Source organism: Dendroctonus ponderosae, unplaced genomic scaffold (genome assembly GCF_020466585.1).
Source record: "Dendroctonus ponderosae isolate FM_Combo_2020 unplaced genomic scaffold, Dpon_F_20191213v2 Dpon_F_20191213_1, whole genome shotgun sequence".
Classification (NCBI taxonomy): domain Eukaryota; kingdom Metazoa; phylum Arthropoda; class Insecta; order Coleoptera; family Curculionidae; genus Dendroctonus; species Dendroctonus ponderosae.
Genome location: NW_026017110.1, coordinates 7,209,669 through 7,228,835, shown reverse-complemented (window position 1 = coordinate 7,228,835; position 19,167 = coordinate 7,209,669). Strand labels below are relative to the sequence as shown.

At 36.8% G+C, this 19,167-nt stretch overlaps 2 protein-coding genes across 4 annotated transcripts in view; both read right to left on the bottom strand.

Annotated features, from left to right (window-relative positions):
• The window catches only part of LOC109533445 (tetraspanin-2A), a 50,409-nt gene extending 37,783 nt beyond the window's left edge, over window positions 1–12,626 (bottom strand). Inside the window, exon 1 of the mRNA XM_048663791.1 lies at window positions 12,321–12,626. Coding sequence (XP_048519748.1) covers window positions 12,321–12,425 — 105 coding nt within the window. The 5' untranslated portion in view covers window positions 12,426–12,626. The remainder of the gene's footprint in view (window positions 1–12,320) is intronic.
• A 3,678-nt stretch (window positions 12,627–16,304) lies between these two features.
• LOC109545934 overlaps window positions 16,305–19,167 on the bottom strand; it is an 86,022-nt gene continuing 83,159 nt past the window's right edge. For all 3 annotated transcript variants that reach the window (XM_048670074.1, XM_048670076.1, XM_048670075.1), the window contains one exon: window positions 16,305–17,991. In XM_048670074.1, coding sequence (XP_048526031.1) covers window positions 16,771–17,991 — 1,221 coding nt within the window. In that variant the 3' untranslated portion in view covers window positions 16,305–16,770. The remainder of the gene's footprint in view (window positions 17,992–19,167) is intronic.

Genomic DNA, 19,167 nt, shown 5'->3' with positions numbered 1-19,167 from the left:
AACCACCTTGTGGAATTAAGTAGTAAGCTTATTCGCTGTTAAAATTAAATAAAGCTTTTTAAAAACGGTTTCGTTAAATAAAGTTTTATAATTCTTGCTTACCAAAACAAAACCTCACTAAAAATGAATAAGAAACATTTTCCGTCCAAGGCAGGGTTCCCCAGCTGCATGTTTCAAACCCTTCCCACTAAGTCACATTCAGTAATCTCCCCTAAAGCATCTAAAGACCAAGAAAGCATTTCTGTCGTGTAAACAGAATCTGTACTCAAGGTGCACGCATTCAAAGGATCCAATGCATTTTCCTGCCATTAAGGACATAAATCCAAATCGAAACTGGTTGAATTCGCATTAGGCTCCATCCTTGCGAACAATTAGGAGGAAATTCGTGCAGCTTTTCATTTATTTGTTGCGTAGTTGCTTATTAGGGCGAAAACAGTCTAACAAGATTGTGAGTATACGGCACACATATTTCATTTAGTAATCCCCACAGACATCACTTGATTCCAAAGCTGCAGCGAGAATATGGCGAATAATAGCAGGACTAAATTATCTAACTTTGGGCATGCACAACCAAATTTTCGTTGGGTAACTGGGTAGTTAATGCAGGGCTTTGTTGCGGATTTTCTTAGGCAAACTGCCCTTTAAGGGGAAAGCGCCGATTTGGTCGCATCGGATGAACGAAACGAATGAACGGAACGAATGAGAATGAATAAAAATGAACCTTGTTTTGTCGCATGCTTGGTAATGATGCACATTTTGATATTTCAGATGGTTCAACAAAGAGACGCTTGAAAAACCATCAAATAACCGTTCACGAAAATCATAAATTTGAAAATTTATTTTCAACAAACAAAAATCTCGATAGGAAGCAAAGGTTTACCACAAGTGAATCGGTCTCATCTGTATGCAGTTGTATAAACCAAATTTAAATTTCGGAAACAGTTCTTTAGAGAGGAGCTTTTTATATCCCTGGTGCAACAAATGAAGAAACGCTAACAAAATTTGCAAAATTTGAAAACTCGTTAAGAATGAGCCAATTGCTTGATTAGAACGAAACTTTTAGCAAAAGTAAACTGGTGCTTTCTGTACCCAGAAGAACTCACTCAAGAAACTAAATTCTAAAATGTGAAACCGTTCTTTAGATAAGCGCCTTATACGAGCTTGATGCAAAATACTTAATAGCTCAAAAAATAACAAAATTTCAAAATTCGTTATGAATAGAACAAATAGCTTGATTGGAACCAAACGTTTGGAACAAGTAAACTGGTGGGTGCTTCTTATATCCAGTTCTAGAAACCCAACTTCAATTTCTTAAACAGTTCTTTAGTGACTAGGGCTACTAGGGCTGCTAGGTTACTATGATGCAGAAAATAGAAATTACTCAACAAACAGTTTTTTCATCAGTGAACCCTAGAAGGGTAAAAATGACAAACCGCCCAAGATTCTCATGAAATTTAAAAATTCTTCCGGAACGAACCAAAGGCCTGACAATAACCTCATTTACCCCATAACAAACTTGGGCCACCTATTATCGAGAGCTAGAACCCAAGTTTCGACTCCTCTCATTGATTTGCCAAAAAACAAGCTTTAGAGGAGCTTGATGTAAAATAAAAAATTCCCCCAAATTTTTACAAAGTTTAGGGTCGAAAATCCAACTAAATTTAGAAAACTGAAATGCTTCTGGAGCGACGAGCGCTAGACGAATAACATGTAGAACTGAAAAACCTCCAAAATGTTCCGAGAGTTTAAAACCTCCTGATGAAGTCGAACCCTCTTCATCGTACGAGTAACTGAAATATTTGGTTATACAGTGCTTGTTCCCGCATTTTGCCGAGTTTCTGGAAAGACAAGGTATAGATGAGATTGACGTTAAATTTAAAAACTCGAAATATTCCCGACGTTTAAAAATTTATTTTAAAGAAACCCATGGATCGAGTGTAACCGCATTGTCCCCAAAGGCACCAGAAAGCCTTCGCTATCGCGAGCTGCTACCCAGATTTCGATATCTGAAACGGTTCTTGAGAGGCAATCTCTTGAACAGAAGGATTTAAAAATTAAACAAAAAAACATAGAGTTATATTGAAACCGCACTCGCATGAAAGATAAACGAATAATTTCTTTGTCGAACGAAGAATTCGTCCAAAAAATTTTGAAAAATTCATCCAGTTAATAGCAAGATTGGAACCGCTCTAAACATTGCCAGCGTTTATTAATGCATGGCGAAGGAGTTACAGAACAACTCACGAAAAGCTTCCGATATCTGAAGCTCTAACAGATCTGCAGTCAAGAAGTTTACAGGAGCACCCAAACTTCACAAATTGATGAGGAGAAAGTCAATGCCTCGATGAGAATCATGTTGATGGCAAATACAACCTGAAGCTTTTTTTTATGCATTAATGCAAAATTACTGTCTGAAATAGTTGATATGAACGTGATGTACAAATGAGTAGTTGTTCAAAATATTTTAAAGTTTAAAAATGTGGTTCGAATAGAACGCAGTTTATATCAAAAGTAAAAGTACAAAACTGCACAAAACTTCGCAAGTGGAAACTGCACTGCATTATTTTTTCCGGGAACCGACTGGTAAAACAACGGATTAAGTAGATTTATAAAAGGAAGCCAAATCAGCAGTTTGGCCAATATTTCATGTGCTTTTTTCATTCCTGCTTTTAGCGTTCGGGTAGACAAAGTTAGGATCTTGTTTACAACAATATTTGCAATTAAGCCATGAATGTTTAATAAAACCTCCACTCACAGACCCGCAAACCAATATGAATTAGTCGAGTGTTTATTAGAAACTTGACATCGCAAAATTAATATCCGGCAAAAGAACGAAAGTGAGGAACCTGTTTTGGTGAACTAGTTTTCCATTAGTTGCGATTAATTTGCAGTGTCTCGTCAAACGAGGTGACTGCGAGCAACTAATTGTAAATTTAAGGCGCAACTTTGCCTTTTAAGAGGTTTCCTTATTACTTCCATGTCACTTTGACGATCTGGCTATATCTCATGGGAGATATCAGAATACAATCTCTGTTTCAGAAGGGTGAATATTTAATTAGTTGGCTGGAAACTGAATTGTCTGAGGACACGTTCGAGTTTGGCAGATTGCGTGGAGAAGACGTACGATTTTCGCAGGGGAATTCGTCTTAATTGGTTTATTGCCTCCGGATCCCAAACGATTATTTGATGGTGAATAAAACACCCATTTTATTCTTCGATTTCTTCCTTCGTTTGCCGCTAAGGGTCGAAATGATTTGTTAGTTTCCCAATACCTGATGATTTTATTAACCAGTTTAGCCAGGCACGAGCTGCCAGGCTTTGCTCTCTGTAATGTCCAGGTGAAATTGACAAATAACTACGTGATTCGGGGCTACGTGCACTGCAAAGCAATAATGCGAGTTTAGGTTTGACGACTGAAAATTTACATTGATAGCGAACATGGCAAAACTCTTAAAAGTCCACAAAGGAACCGTATTTATTAAGGACACTTTGGGGGCCCTTCTCAAACACCGCAGCCATTAGTGCGGAAGCGAAAAAACGTAATGGGTCTCTGCCTCCAGTGCCTATTTATAGGTGAATATCTGGATTTGAGGAGCAACAAAAGAGGTAAAGACTGAATTGTTGAACAACAGCTCACACAATAGAATTAGGATTAACCATTAATCATCTAATAATGCCAGAGAAACAATTCCAATTCGATAATCCTTTCATTAAACTGAACGAACGCAGACAATCCAAATTAGTTACTGTTATTAAGTATTTATTCGCTCAGTATTTGATAGTCTAAGAGCGGCTTTTTAATGAGCGACTGTTTCAGACAACAAGTTGCTCAATTTGTCTTCAATATTAATTACGATGTCATCGACTGCTGCAAAACTTTTATACTTTCAGAGCGGAAATATTCGTCTTTGAAAAACCGTCACCTTGGAGTCGGCAATTAATTTCAAGGAAATTAATTTATTTTGGAACAATGAAAATCGCAACCCGAATTGTAAAGTTCTGTCAAGTAAAGGCTTTGTCTTCGAGAATCCAGTTTATTTGTTGTTTTCATGCCATTTCAAATTGGCCTTGGTCGATCTGAGATAGTGTATTGATATTAAAGTCACATATGTCTTCTTGCATTCTTTAATTCAATGGTAAATGCAACATTATTGATAAGAAACTTGATGAAAGAAACTTTTTTAATTCTTCACCCTACCATATTTAAGCGTAAACTTTGTAATGGTTAACGCTTGAAAAGCAAAAAAATCGACAAGACAAATTTTCAGTTCATATTATATTTGCTCGTCAACTATTTCAACTAACAATCAAATTGTTTATTACACCCTTTTATTAACCTATATTTTTGCTATTTTCCCTGAATTTTATAGAAATATTTCCAGTCACTCACAATATACGCCGCGTTCTTAAATAATCTCCATGTTCCAAACGTTTCAATTCAAATGAAATTGGTGGCGTGAAAGCTTTCCTTTCATCAATTCCTTAAACATTTATCATTATGCATAATTGCATAATGTATGACACCCATTTAATTATCAGTGTTGCTGTTATTTTGCATCGATTTAATGAAAATATTTCACACATTTTAAATTGTATCAATCTTTCAATCGTTTCGAAATAAATACAACATAACATCGATTTCTTCATTTTGCGATCGCTATAAGCGTTCTCTGACTGTTCACCTTTATTATTTACCATTGCCTGTCACCAGCACACGACATAATATCTCGTTTCCGCTGAACGTCGAGCATTAAATTAAACTTTTCTGCAAACTCTGGAAGTTTCCGATGTTAACAAGAGACGCTTTGCGAAAACAAAGCTCATACATAAAGCTCATTGGGTTGGAAACGCAATTTGGCCGAACTCTGTTCGAAATCTTGATATTGAAAGAATGTTGGGTCGGGATAATGCCGTCAATAATACAATGAGGATTGTTTAATTTTATTTTCATCAATTGCCTTATCATTTGACGTTATTCAAAGTGAGTTTTACAATAGAAGCTTATTTCTTGTTCCCATGTTGTAATACGCGACAAAGACATATGGCAGTGCGATTTCATTCTCTGGGGTGAAATTCCGAGAAGATAAATCGAGCGAGTCCTAGTCGACATATGACAATTCTGTTCTTGTATCGTGTGTCAAGCGTCTGGAGAAATTTTTGATAAAGTTTTATACATGACAGTGCAGTTAAGATTCGACCCTCCCGAGAAAACGGCCAAATAAAATGAAAACATATTTCAGATAGCGAAGAAGAATCGCAATTATTTAACTGGGCGTTATGACCATCCAACAAGAGGCGAACCGACAGTGTTTCCTTAAGCAAACCGTGATGATTTATCTAACTGGAAGTTAATTTGTTGCCTTCAAAACCAGCGGCAATAATCCAGCGTATTTAATTAAAATTCCAGAATAAATTGCTTCAGAGTTGTAAAAGTTAAGCATGTCAATAGCACAGCTTGATTTGCTAACACGGACTTTATTTCCTTTTAGTGAAAGCGGCGGAAAGTTGAAACTGAAATAAATCCTATTACCTGCCACGAAAATGTCCTTTGGACATTAGAACCTTTTGCTGGTCATCGCGGATATAATTTATAATACACCCAGCAGAAATTCAATAGGAAATGCATTCAGGAACGCTCGCCGACCGGAAATGGGCTTCGCGATTTACAGTTAAGGTCATCAGATTTGCCATTATTTTCTTTCGCTAAACCAGGGCAACAATAGGGAGCGTCTTCAGAGTAATTAACACTATTTGCGTTTAAAGAATCTGGTGTTTTATAGGAGGTATTGACGTTTCGATTGCACGCATGGTTAGCGACTTCAGAGGTGTAAATAAGCCACATTTTTGTTGGGGTCATTCAACATTGGAAATAACCACGATATATGAATTAATGTCTGGGATACTTTGTTCAGTTGTAATAAATAGGAAAGTTTTGGTTATTTACGCTTCAGCTTCTTATCCATTCCTATTGTATTTGGGTTGGAAACTTTTTTGAAAGAAACAGATTGAAAAACCGTTTAGCAGTCATGGAAATGGCACATAATGGAAAAATTTTAATAGTATGGAAAAACTTAATCAGGGAAAAACACATCGGATTATTTTTTAGTGATTTCAGTCGTTGTTCGGAATGTGGAGCTAACGTTTCGACAGTAGGCCTGACTGACATCTTCAGAGGTGTAGAAGAAATATCAGATTTTCCGTATTCTGAAAATTCTCCAATTAATTTTTCTCTTTGGCTGTTGGTGGCCAAAAGTCAAAATGCCACATTATAAAGAAGTGTGTGTCATACTTGATACTATTATGAAAGTAAAATATCTTAGCAAGTCAGAAAAGTTTTTACAATTTTTGTTTCTGTTTCCGAATCGTGATGGAAGTTTCAAATATTTTTTGGGTAACCAGCTCGAAAGGTGCGCTACGTTAAAAATTATTTCCAGCTTTTGAAACCAGCTAAAGGTTTTTCCACAAAGTTGGATAAAATTGCAGCAAAAACTTCTTAACCATGCACAGAAAGTAAATTGCTCAAAAAAAAGCCATAAAATACAAATAATATACAAGTGGCATAATTATGCAAGAATATATCGAATCTTTCCTTGAAAATCTTCAGTCCTTTTCGGCCGTTGATAGGAATTTAGCCTTAACGTTTCGATAGTATGCACGTTGTGTACCTTCATATGTATGGAGAAAGAACTACATTTATGTATATTGGGGAAATTTCAAAACGATTTTTGACAAAGTCTTTTTAGTGGAGAATCAGAAGAAGTACCATATAATTAAATGGGTGTCATACTTTGAAATATTATGAAAAGCGATTCAGAAATAAATAAATAAATAAACCAAAAACGCTGAACGATTGTCTGTCAGGAGTTCTTCCTATTTTTTTTTCGGCATTTATTTGGTCATTATCGCATTTGATTTTGGGGAGATTTTTCAAAAAAAAGTCTGGAGAAAGTTGCAACAGAAGCTTGTGAAAAATTAATCGAGAAAGAACTGTACATAGAAAATAAATATTTTAAAGAATAAAACAGGTGAATGAACAAAAAATTAAAACAAAGAGTATGGTTAACGAAAAACATAACGGGTTATTTTGTTATAAATTTCGTTGTTGAAAAAATTTCGATTTGAAGTTTCACAAGCACGCATCGGTAAGAATTTTTTAAAGTGTTTTTGCTTTCAGCACTCGATGCGAAAAAACCTCTGAGATGCCAACCATGCGTGCTAGGGAAACATCAGGCGCAAATTGTGATTGTCAGCGTCTGTTTGTACTGAGTACAGACCTCAGAATTTTTCAGTATAAAACGCATGAATAAAAGCAATGCTGAACATTTAGCCTAATTGGAAACGGGTAAAAAGAGTCATAAAGAGGCCATCCGCACCAGATAACATGATCAAGTCCTTTAATTAACTACAGCGCTTTACTGCTTGTGTCCTGAACGACTAATCGCCATTGATTTGCAGCATTTGGCTCCAAAAATTGCAATTTCCAGTAGACGATCCTTTGGTTGAATTTACTAACTATTTTTACCAGAATTTCCGCTTTTCGTTCGCATCCCCGACCGGAATCCTTCGAGCAGGGAGTCGTCAACTTTTTATTTTTATTTATTTATTTGCGTATCTATCGTGTACTTCGCCTGCAGTCTACGAACATATAAATAAGCTGCAAGGGAGGAATTATTTCACGCTCGAACGATTTTTCTGACATCGTAGATTACGGCGCTCCCCTACTCCGGATAACTCGGGAAAACACAAATTGTGTTAAAGGAAATTTAAATTAATGTAACCTACGCGAGAAACTGAATCATGGTTAACAAGATTCAAGTGCCTGTCGGAAATAAAGAGGGCTGTTGTTTCAATAATGGATGCAAATTTGTGGGCTGCACTGAAATTGGGCTTTTCAAACCACAGAGAGAGTTTTTTATAAGAGAGATCAGAAAAAAATTAAATAGATCAGCCCCAGGATGTGGGCAAGACGACATAAATTCGTGGATTTTTGAATCGTTTTGCTGCTTTTGCTCTCAATTTAAAGCCCAACATACAGGGTGTTTTGGTGAGAGTGATCATCGGCCATAGGGAAACCACAGACCCAGTGAAGTGTAAAAAAAGTGTTTTCTTGAGTATGTGAGAAACTAAAAATCTGTTAATATTTGCAAATTTTGCTCCGTAAAAATGTACCTGGCTTGACTCTTTACACTACGTCAATGTACATTTATTTCGCTTCCAAATGGGGCAAAAACTGCAAAAATCGAGCAAGTAGTTTAATAGTTTTTGTGTTTCTGTTAATATCAGCACCGTTGTTCTAATTTTCAATAAACCTGCTGCCTAATTCTCAAAAAAACGATATTTTATACCACTAACTAAATAATTACAAGCGAAAAAAACAGGGGCGCAAAACGCGTACGAATATTAATTTTAAGATGCATTTTCTGCACGTAGCCCCACTTTTTCCGGGAAAAGCACCGGAAGCAACGCGAGTTAACACGGTAAATCCTTTAAGCTTCGCACCGCTTCCACTGAATGAGGTACGTTTAGGGGAAAATGAATTATTTTAAGACACTGGCACTTTTATATTCAGGGCCCAACCAGGCCCAAGATTAAATCAAGAATGTCAGTTAATTTGCGCGTTAATCTACCAATTATTCAGATATTTTAGCAAATAAATGGGCAAATTCAACAATGGATAGAATATGATATGTATGCAACAATTTGAGTACATCAATGCATCCAGATAGAATAGAATTAATCTCAATTAGTGTAGAGATATTGGCAATTTGAGCCTGCTCGTAATTTGCATAAGCAACCGCAGCCTCATTATTATACATATAAGGACGAAATGTTAGATGCAATTCAAACACGTATTGGAAGCTTTGACGGGTGAATTGGAGCTAATAGTCGAATGATGGATTTTTTATATAAAATTTCCCAACCTCGTTTATATGTAAATTGCTCCCAGTCCATTAGTTTCGTGATTAAGGAAATAATGAAAGTGGAAATAAATCTACAACTCTTTTCAGAATAGTTGGAAAATTAAAACCGAAACTCGAAATCGTCTCGCCGTTGCATTAGCGGAAATTGCAATTTACAAAGCAATCATTGAAAATCCGATTTAATTTCAGATCCAATAGCAAATTGCACAAGATATTCAATACAGATTAAGCCAAGCTTCGGCCCGTAATAATTAAATCTAAATCCCCAGATCGGTAGAATGCGCTTCAGTTAATTATTGTTCCGCAGAAGTCATTGCCACTTGAATTATCGGCCAGTGATAATTGAATTTTTCGGCCGCATGAAAGTCAATTTTGCCAAACTCCAAATACACCGGCTGAAACTCGAATATAATCGAACTACATCAGAACTGGTTCTTCCAAACTGTATCAGAAAAGTTTTGATAACTATACTCTATGATTTACACCACACATAAACTACCACTCATTTTCCGGCTGAAACTACGTAACTTTTACGTTGGCTGGTCGGTCAGAAACTTTTCCTCAATATTCTTCTTTATAACAAATGTGACCCAATAAACTAAACTTTTATTGTTTAGTTTCAACCTGCTACCAAACTTCGCTCCGAACTTGCACGATAGATTAAATTTCAAACAGAAGGTAGCAAATAATGGAGAGGTCATATATTTCAACTTATACCAGTAGCAAAATGAGCCAGATAATCGCTTGAAAAGTCTAGATGGAGAAGGGAATGGAAAGGAAATTTTCGCGTAGGTTTAAGGCAAATAGTGCACCTTTAAACACTTGGGAAAAGTGACTTTGATCTTCCAGTTGCATCAGTCACATTTTGTCCAAACACCGCGGTGCACCGGTTGAAAATCAGGCCTTGATCTTCCACCAAAATCAGGCTTGATCATTTTTTGGACAGTTATTTTAAATACTTTTTAAGTATATATATAAAAGCGATTTGAGAGCAACTCTTTTGCTTGAAGCCATCGCTTTTTTCGACCATGCAGAACCTATGGGTCTTAAAAATAATAAGAAAAGAGTTCTCCATATGGCTACCACTGTCTAAATATAGTGTGTGTTCGGAAGAATATCTAGAAGTTCTAGACTTAGAGATAATCATTAACTGGGATGTCCTGGATCCAGTGGACGATCATCTGGAAGCTTTGTATGCTTTTGCAACCGAGAAGAACAAAAACGCCTGATTCGCAAAAGATACTCACTTGCAATTTTCCTCAAATTTTTTTCGTCGCGGAAACATATCTGAATCCTTAATAATGCCAATACGGAGCACTTGTAGATGAAAAAGAGCTTTTACTTTAATAAATGGAGCCGCAGACAAAAAGAGTCTTCTAAGAGCTTTAGAAGGAGCGAAAAGCTTGTAAATGATATGGCAGCTACAATTGACGCCTAGATGAGGAGAGACACAGCTTCTTGAGTATCTTAATATCTTGAGAAACAGAATCTAAAAAGTACAATTGGTGTAAAAGTTATATTGGCAACAGAAACAGCAACAAAAATTAGATTTCTACTATAGCAGAAAGTATTTTTCCAGGAATCGTTCCTGTAAATTTCCTTTGCATTCTCTTGAGCGACTCAAATGATTTACACAGTTTCGAAACGATGCTTGCTCCTATTTGCACATGGAATTCGGGCGCTTAAATCCGCTTGAATCAATTACGACCCCAACAAAGCCCTGATTTGATACGCAGACATTTCAAAGTACATAGTTTCAAAGACAATTTCCTTAGCCTTCTAACTCATGTTGTATTAATTCGGAAAGGTAATAGCGCTTTAATCGTTTCTTCCGCGCCGTTAATCCGGACATTCAATTCTGTTTAAGACCGTTTCAAGCACCCATTTTTAATTTATTTCCCGAAAATTACGGAAAACTATGCAAATTACCCGACTTTATTTTGCCGGCAATAGGCTGAAAACGGCCCGAGAAAAAAAAATTGGGAGATTCATTGTTTTCACCTGACTGATTGTGCAGCCTGAAAAATTTTAAATAGACTGAGTTTAAAATCCAAATCAGTTTCTGAGTTTAGCGCGGACAACAAGAATCGAATGTTACAATAGCAGGCAGCAAAATCCCACTTAATTCACGGAACGCGAACAAAAATGTAATTTTCGTTTTAATCCTTTAAAAAGCAACTAAGCATGGTTGAACTTGCAAAACGGTGTTGGGATTGGGGCGCGCCTGCTGCTCGTTTGCCATAAAGTTAGCCCGACGTTTTCCGTATCCGAAATTAAATTCCATAAATAAAAATAAATTAGCTCATGAGCGCGATAATGAGCATGCAAACCAGTCGCGGCAAGAAGTATTGTAAATAACGGGCGTAAGTCGCCAACTAAATCCGGAATTTCATTTTGCATTGTCTGCATTAATTCCGGCCATTTTCAGCTTGAAATTGAAATGTTTTATCGAGGGCTTAAGTACAGTGGAAACCGCACCTGGATTTTAGTCAGTTGTGCAATTTTGTTTCATTTTAATCTTTACACTTGATTTGCAAATTTTCCCTGATTGGTGTGAATAAGCAAGTGGAGAGTTGGACTTGTGATATTCTCAGGTTTTTCCAGAAGTGGTTTGGAACAGTAGGTTGGGCCTCATACCAACACTCACAAAAATGAAAGTACTTGGATTTGCCAATCGGTTTTAAATTGGGTGGAAAAAGTGTTTCTTGCAATAAATTATACTTGCTCATTGTTCCCTTTCCCCCAATCAATGTCGAAAATCTATTGATATAAACGTGAACAATATTCTAGGAAGTTCGGCGGACTAATCCATAAAATCTATCATCATTGTTAGCGCTATATTTAATTACCAAACGATTATCTACATCAGTAAATAGAGATAAGCAGTAGACAAGCGCAATAATATTTTGTATGCCGTATGCGTTTATGCGTTTCTTGTTGATTTTAAATTCTTCTTTGTACAAAAGAGCACTGCCTCTGATGAAAATTGCAAATTTGGGTCAAACTGATGCAGTGGAATCCTCAAAATTTCCCTAGAAAACAGCAAAAGATAAGAAAACAATAACAGGACGAAATGATTAATTGTCCGTCCGGGAATTCGCCTTGTTGTTGTTTGTTTCTGGAGTATTTAAGATTATTTCAATCCACCGCGTTCCAGTTTAACTATTTTAGGCGTTTTTCATGCTCTGAATGTTTGACGAACAAAACGCTGAATCAAAGAAAAATGCTTCAAAAATCTCATCAAAATTCTTTGGCAATATCGCGTAAAACTTCCGAATAATTGTCTTAAAGGCTTGATTGGCTTTCGCTGTTTTGAAAAAATTAATAAATTTAAACAGATTTCACAAAATCTCCCAAAAACCTCGTTTTTTTAACAGCAAACCCTCAATAATGACTCACCCATTCCAACACATTGGTAAACAGTAGCACATATTTCAAGACCGCAATCTGGTTCTCTAGCTTTAGAATACTTCCTTCGCCTTCTCCATCCCCTTTGCCGGCCATTTCGCTGGTGGAAAATTCACACAAAACAATTAGTAAGCCGCACAAACTCGCGTAAAACAGCCAACTAAAGTGTGTCACAAATTGTGGATCACACCCAGTTCGATTGTCAAAACGCTCTTTTTATAGACTGAAGGTTTGAATGGGATTTGATTGTATTTTCCTCGCGAAGCGAAGCACAGTCTGAGCATACAGCTTCTGATAAGATAACGCGTTTATCTGCAAACGTTTATCATTAAGCACACAGTATAATTCCTGATTCACTTGTTATTAGGAACTTTATATGCGTTAATCAGGAATTTCACCGTGGACAAACATCATGAATGTGAGTCCATTTGTTTGCCACATCCATATTCAGCTAGTTAAATTTACAATTACAGAAAGTTAGTATCGAGCTGATTGCAACTATTCGAGAGTTTCCATTCAGCCTGTGGGAAATAAACTATACACGAGTTTATTAGCGATCTCAATGGGGCCAAGATTCTTAAATACCCCAAGGCAAATATTACTTCTGCTCGAAACGATCCGAACTTAATTAAGTTTGTACAAACATGTATACATACACATATGGAAGCGAAAGCTGCCGCTAGTAGAAATCGGGAATTTGTTGAAATAAATCAAGGCAAACCGGATTAAAACTGTATATTCTAAGGTGTTGAAACGACTGCGGTACATCCAGGCATCCAATGGATCGTTTCTAATTAAAACTTCCAGCAGTGTGAAGCGGTTCTGGTTTATACGCTGCACAAAATCGCCGCTGCTGGCAATAACAAATGCATATTCAATTATTGCGACTGGGCGGCCGAACTTTGCCACTCTACGCCCTAGAGAAATATATTATGCAATCATATTCGGTTTTATTATGGTAGAAAATTGCCTTAATCTCGCTTTAAGCGCAGCTACACGAACAGGCCACTTTGTCCACTCGTCTATTCGTTTTCGATAACTCGCCCAACTTTTTTCAACTTCAAAACGCTAAAAATAACAGGCGATAAATGACTACGAAATATAATTTCGGGACACTCCGTATGTCAGGGAAAATGGTGATTTATTTAGGTCTATAAAAGGGCTTGTATAATTCTGCTTGAGAAAGTTTAAGGAAATGCGCCATTGTCTTTAAAACACCCAAATTACAGAAGCATTTGAAAATTTATATTAAGAAAGTGATTTTGGACTGAAGGTTTCAGCTCCGGAACCGAGGAAGCTCGTGAAAACCCCTGCTTTTGAGTCTTTAGTTTTCAATTTTGCGACTTTCGACCCTAAAGTTCAACTTTGGCTGTTGATAAAATATTTGCTCATTAAACACAATTAACTCAAAAGTGCCACTTTCGTTTTGAGCTTTTGGTTTTCAAAAATTAAGTTCCACGTGAAAAAATTTGTGTTTGTGTGAAAACTGTCAATGCTTCCAAACTGAAGAGCCTCAAACCATAACCGCCCATTTTAATTATCTATTCATCGTGTGCAAAAAATGGCCCCCCTCAAGAACAAGTTGAGCTAAGCAAAAAGGTGGCAACGTGTTTGAACTGTTGATGCAATTTCGTTGAAACGAAGACAAGGAAATTAGGGTGCAAAAAAAGTTTTTGTGGAAACTACCCATATTTCCAAACTGTTGGTTCAGACCGTAACTGTACTATTTAATTATGTAGTGGTGTAAAAATGAACTCGCTCTCTCAACTGGTTCTGGAGATATAAGCAAAAAAACTGGGTCGCGTTCAAACTGCTTACCCGTTTTTGTTAAGACAGTGGATAAGCAATTAATTTATAAATGTTTATTTTTATGTGAAACTTGCCAATTCTCCACCCACAAGTGTAAAAATGTCGATGACTCAACCGGTTTTCGAGATATGAGCGATAAGATGGCGTCATATTTGACCCATTTTCGATAAAAGGGTGCTAAAAATTTAACTGAAAAAAATGTTTTTGTGCGCCATCGCCCATATTTTCTAAGTGCTGCTTCACCACTGAACTGTATTATTTAATTATCTATTGGTGTCAAAATGAACTCGTTGTCTCAAATAGTTTTGCAGAATGAGCAAAAAAATGGCGCCCCATTTCCTTAAAACACTGCAATACGAATTAAACTTTAAAAATTTGTTATTTTCTTGTGAAACTTGTCAATATTTCCAGGCCACTGGACTTATTCAGGTACTTCTCTATTCAGTAGTGTAAAAATCAGCTTATTGTCTCAATTGTTTCCGGAGCAATCGGCAATAAGATGGGGTCATGCTTGACCCAAACTCGTTCAAACAGTGGAAATGAAATTGAACTGAAAAACATGGTTGTTTTTTTCTGTAAAAAGTGTCAATATTTATAAGCCTCATACAAAAACTGTCTACTTAATTATCTATCTATTGGAGTAGCAACAAGCTCGAAGGTCCAACTGGTTCTTGAGATATTGCGAAAAATTGGTATGGTTTTTGAGAAACTGAAACTTTTTCGTTAAATCAGTGCACGGAAAATTAGATTGAAAAAAATGCCCTCTCAATTGTGTTACTTTATTTAATTGGCTCTTGAGAGATGAGCAAGAAAAGGTCGTCATAGTTGACCCATTTTCGCCAAAACTGTTCAAGAGACATTAAAAAGGAAAAAAAACCACCATTTTCGAACTGCTGCCTCATACCGTACCTGTATGAGTTGATTCTCTATACAGTGGTAAAAAAATCAGTTTGATCAACTGGTTCTTGAGATACGAGAAAAAAAGAAAAAAATAGGAATGGTGTTAAACTACTTGCCCACTTTCTATGAAACAGTGGAAGAGAAACTCAGTTGGGAAAAATGTGTTTTTCGTAAAAACTGCTAATGTTTCTTCTATATCCAGTAACGCAACATTGAGCACATTGACTCAATTGGTCCTTGATATAAGAGCAAAAATGTGGGGTGATGTTTGACAAATTATATTGAAAAACATTGGTTTTTTATTGCAAAATCATATAGCTTTCCGAGCTGCTTACCTTCATAGGGTAACTGTACTTTTTTATTGTCTATTTATTGGTGTTTCTGTTTCTGATTTATCAAAGCCTTTTTGCCACTTGCCTTTTGAAAGACATCAGCATGGTCTTTGAAACAGTGGCCCATTTTATTAGTTGAAGAGAAATTAAACTAAAAAAAATGTTTTTTAAGTGCAAGTTTTTCCTAACTGCTACTCAATTCTCTATCCATTGAGGTAAAACTGAATTTCCTAGCTGAATTTTTTTTTGAGATATGACCACTAAGGTGGCGTCATTTTTGATAAATTGTTGTTAAAATATTAGAAAATGAATTATATTTCATCACATTGTTTTTAGATGAAAGCTGCTGTTTCAAACTTTCTCAATCTAGTGGTGCTAAAACGAGTTTTTTGCTGGACTGGTTGAATTTCGAACGAAGCATTGAACTCAACTTACTCAGCGCTTTTTAGCCTGGCGACTATTTTCTTAAATTAAGTCATAACGTACAAAAAAAAACCTTTTAAAAGCGGCTTCCCTGTCAGAGCAAAGCAGCTTAGTTCCATACATATAAGCCACGTTTGCGTTTGCTTTAAAGGAAATCCCCCCTTTTAAGTTTCACAGAAATTAATTACAGGTAATGCTATTGTCGTTTGAAGAACTTGTGATAAACACGCTCTGGAAACTGAACGTGAGGAGCTCATTAAGGATTCCGGGGCCAATTCCATTAGGAAATTTACAATACTTTCAAATCATGTCAAAGGGGAGAGCTCACCCTTGGCGCACGTAAACTTTCGCGACGTTGGCGCGGAATGTTTATTATGACGGTATTAACTCTGGATCGTTAATTAAAGATTAAACTTTCATAAAGTAATAAATCTTTGACGAATTTCACCGGCGAACTTACGTAGGCAGTTGCATACCGATTCCAACCCACTATACGAAAAAGACAAGACAGTGTTTTTCAATCTCGATTTATTTTCTAAGAAAAGTCCGAAATACAAAAATAATAAAACAATCAAATAATCAGTTAATACAAATATACAGTGGTAATTCTAAAAATCTATTGCACATTGATCTTCGCTACAGACATAAGTATGAGTATAAAATCAGTTCGATATCTGGCAAAAGCCGCAAGGATAAAATCTAACAGAAAACAAAACGTAATAAAAGTTGCTTCCTTGAGTGGATCACGAGAGGAGATAATATGAGAGGAAGCGCCTAAAATAAACTGGAAGAAGCACTGAAGTAGATAAAACGTTGCATGATTATGTACAGTTGGGTATTTCCTCACCTCACTCCAGCCCTGGTCTGGACCCCGCAAATAAATATTATTTACCATTTAAAAAAATCCCGTTAATTCCGAGGATATTCAGTTCATTCAGCTATATACACAGCGTTTTGGCACCACACTTATAAAAAAATTACCCCACATAAGGGTATCCAGGATAAGGGGCTGGGAAGTACCCAGGAAAAGCTGCAGTTGGAGCAACCACCGGAACCGATGCCGTCATGTAGGTAGTCAAAACCGTTGGTACCACTGTAGTGGAAAAGACTGTAGTCAAAGCAGTCCGAGCTCCGAAAGTCAACTTCAGCACTTTGCTGTTGGTTTGCGTGATGATGGTGTTTTGAGTGACCGGCGAAGACGTGATGGTGAACTGAGGCTGGCCCACCTGCGGAGGGAACAATTGAGGAGGAATCTGGGGAATCTGCGGAATCTGGGGAATCTGTGGAATTTGAGGAATCGGCTGAGGGAACGCTGGCGCAATGGTGCTGGTTCCAAATTCGTAGTCAGTTTTCGTGAAGGTTCCTTTCACTTTCGAAATCGTGCTCAAAACCGTATTGTGGCCTTGCGTGACTGGAAGCACATGCGTTTCATAGACAGTTTCCACCTTCACCACTGGCCTCGATGTTGTGATGACTTGGCCCTGATTCGGATTCGCTTGAGGATTCAGCAACCTCAAGAACGCCAGCTGCTGCAGCTGATCCGGACTCAGGTTCTGCTGGAAATCGTTCATTGGCGGCTTCTGCTGCACCCGACGATTCTTCAGCTCCTTCTCAATCTTCGCCTTATCAGTCTCCGGCAAATTGAAGTTCGTCCCGATATTAGCCAGATCTAGATCCAAATCGGCCGGAAGCACTCTTTTCGGAGCTTCGTCCTCATCCTGCTCATTGCTGTCGCCAAATTGCAAGTTGAATTCGGAGCCGGCCTCATCAAGCCGAGTGTTAAACTCATTAAATGTCTTGCTGGGATTGAAATGATACGCCTCCATGGGTGGAAGAGTCTTCGTGGCCGTAACTAATCGAGTTATCAAGTAGGTCTGCACTAAAGTAGAACTCGTAGTGTCATTGACGCTGCGAATTACTGGCAAAATGTGTGTCTTGAGCATTGTCTGGGTGGTGCTGAATGTTTCAGTAAGTGTCTCGAGGGGTGGCGTCGCTACATCGGATGCGAGATAAATGGGCGGTAATGTCGCTATGCTAGAGTCTAAGTTGTTATCTTTTGCGTAATTGCTTGTCGTGGCAAGAATATTTTCGGTCAATGGCTCGGTCGGCGCTAAAGTCGGTGTTGGCTCCGAATTTTCCAGGCTCTTCTCGAATGTTGATGTCACTGTGATGTAGCGTGTGTTCTTCACATTTCCCACCTGAAAATAGAACATTCAAAGATGGTTTGGAATGGAAAAATTATGGTTTTCAGTTATTTAGCTTCTCTTTGTTCATAAGCAATTGGTAATGGGAATACTTCACAGGCAGGTACAAACAAATACGTCGTTGCCAAATTTATGTGCTAGCTTTTTGCATTTATCTCAGTTTTCTGTGCAAACTTTTGCTTGAATAGACCGTGCACACACTTGCTGATGCTTTTGAGATTCAGTTAATTTTTTGTTGAATTTTTCTCTTGAAAAATGTCCTCATGGGTGCTATTACAGACTGATAAAAATCGTATTTTAGAATAAAGAACGAGTTTTTTATCAAACTGAATTCAAAAACCTTCACCTAGAGATTGTATGATGATTAACGGATTTATTTCAATTTTAATTTCTAAAAAACCTCAGAGCGATTTTTTTCGGATTAGTATTTATTTGGCGTTTTCTTTTAAAAACCGCTTATTGTTGGATATTTTGCCTGAACATTTTTGTCATTTAAGAACATAATTTTCTCACATCTTCTACAACAGATTAAAAAACGGTGCTTCCGTTTCACCACCTAGAAGGAATCCTGCGAGTTGCAAGAGAAAAATTTAATTAGGAATGAAACAGTAAATTAACACAAATGTGTAAAAAGTCGATAGATTTATAATTGTATATAAAATCAATCACATTTGTAAGGAATTTTGTAAATTGCGTTTTCTGTAGTTTCCCGTTTGTCATCAAGTTTGGTTTTTGAAATTTTGCATTTAATTAAATTTTTCAGTTGTGAAATTAGCTCTAATAATGCCTTTGTTATCTACTCATTTAATTCTATCTGAAATTCCCGGAATAAATGCAATAAACAGGTTTGTAGTGGGTTCATTTTCATTTTGTTTCAATTCTGAATTTTGAACGTCATTAAAATATTTTCCACAAAACAAGGGAATTTGGATAATGATTGAAATTTAAAACTCTCCAATGAAGTGTTTTTTAGTTGAAAAATGAGATCCATTACAAATTATTTAGCTTTACCACACAAACTTTTTACAATGCGTTTTTTACCACTATCGGTTGATATCATTTAAAATTAAAATTTCTATTTGTATGGATACGTTTTCTATATACCAAAGGTTGATAATTGTCATTTTTTTTTAAATAGTATGTCGAGACAAAGAATTTGGTTGATGGATT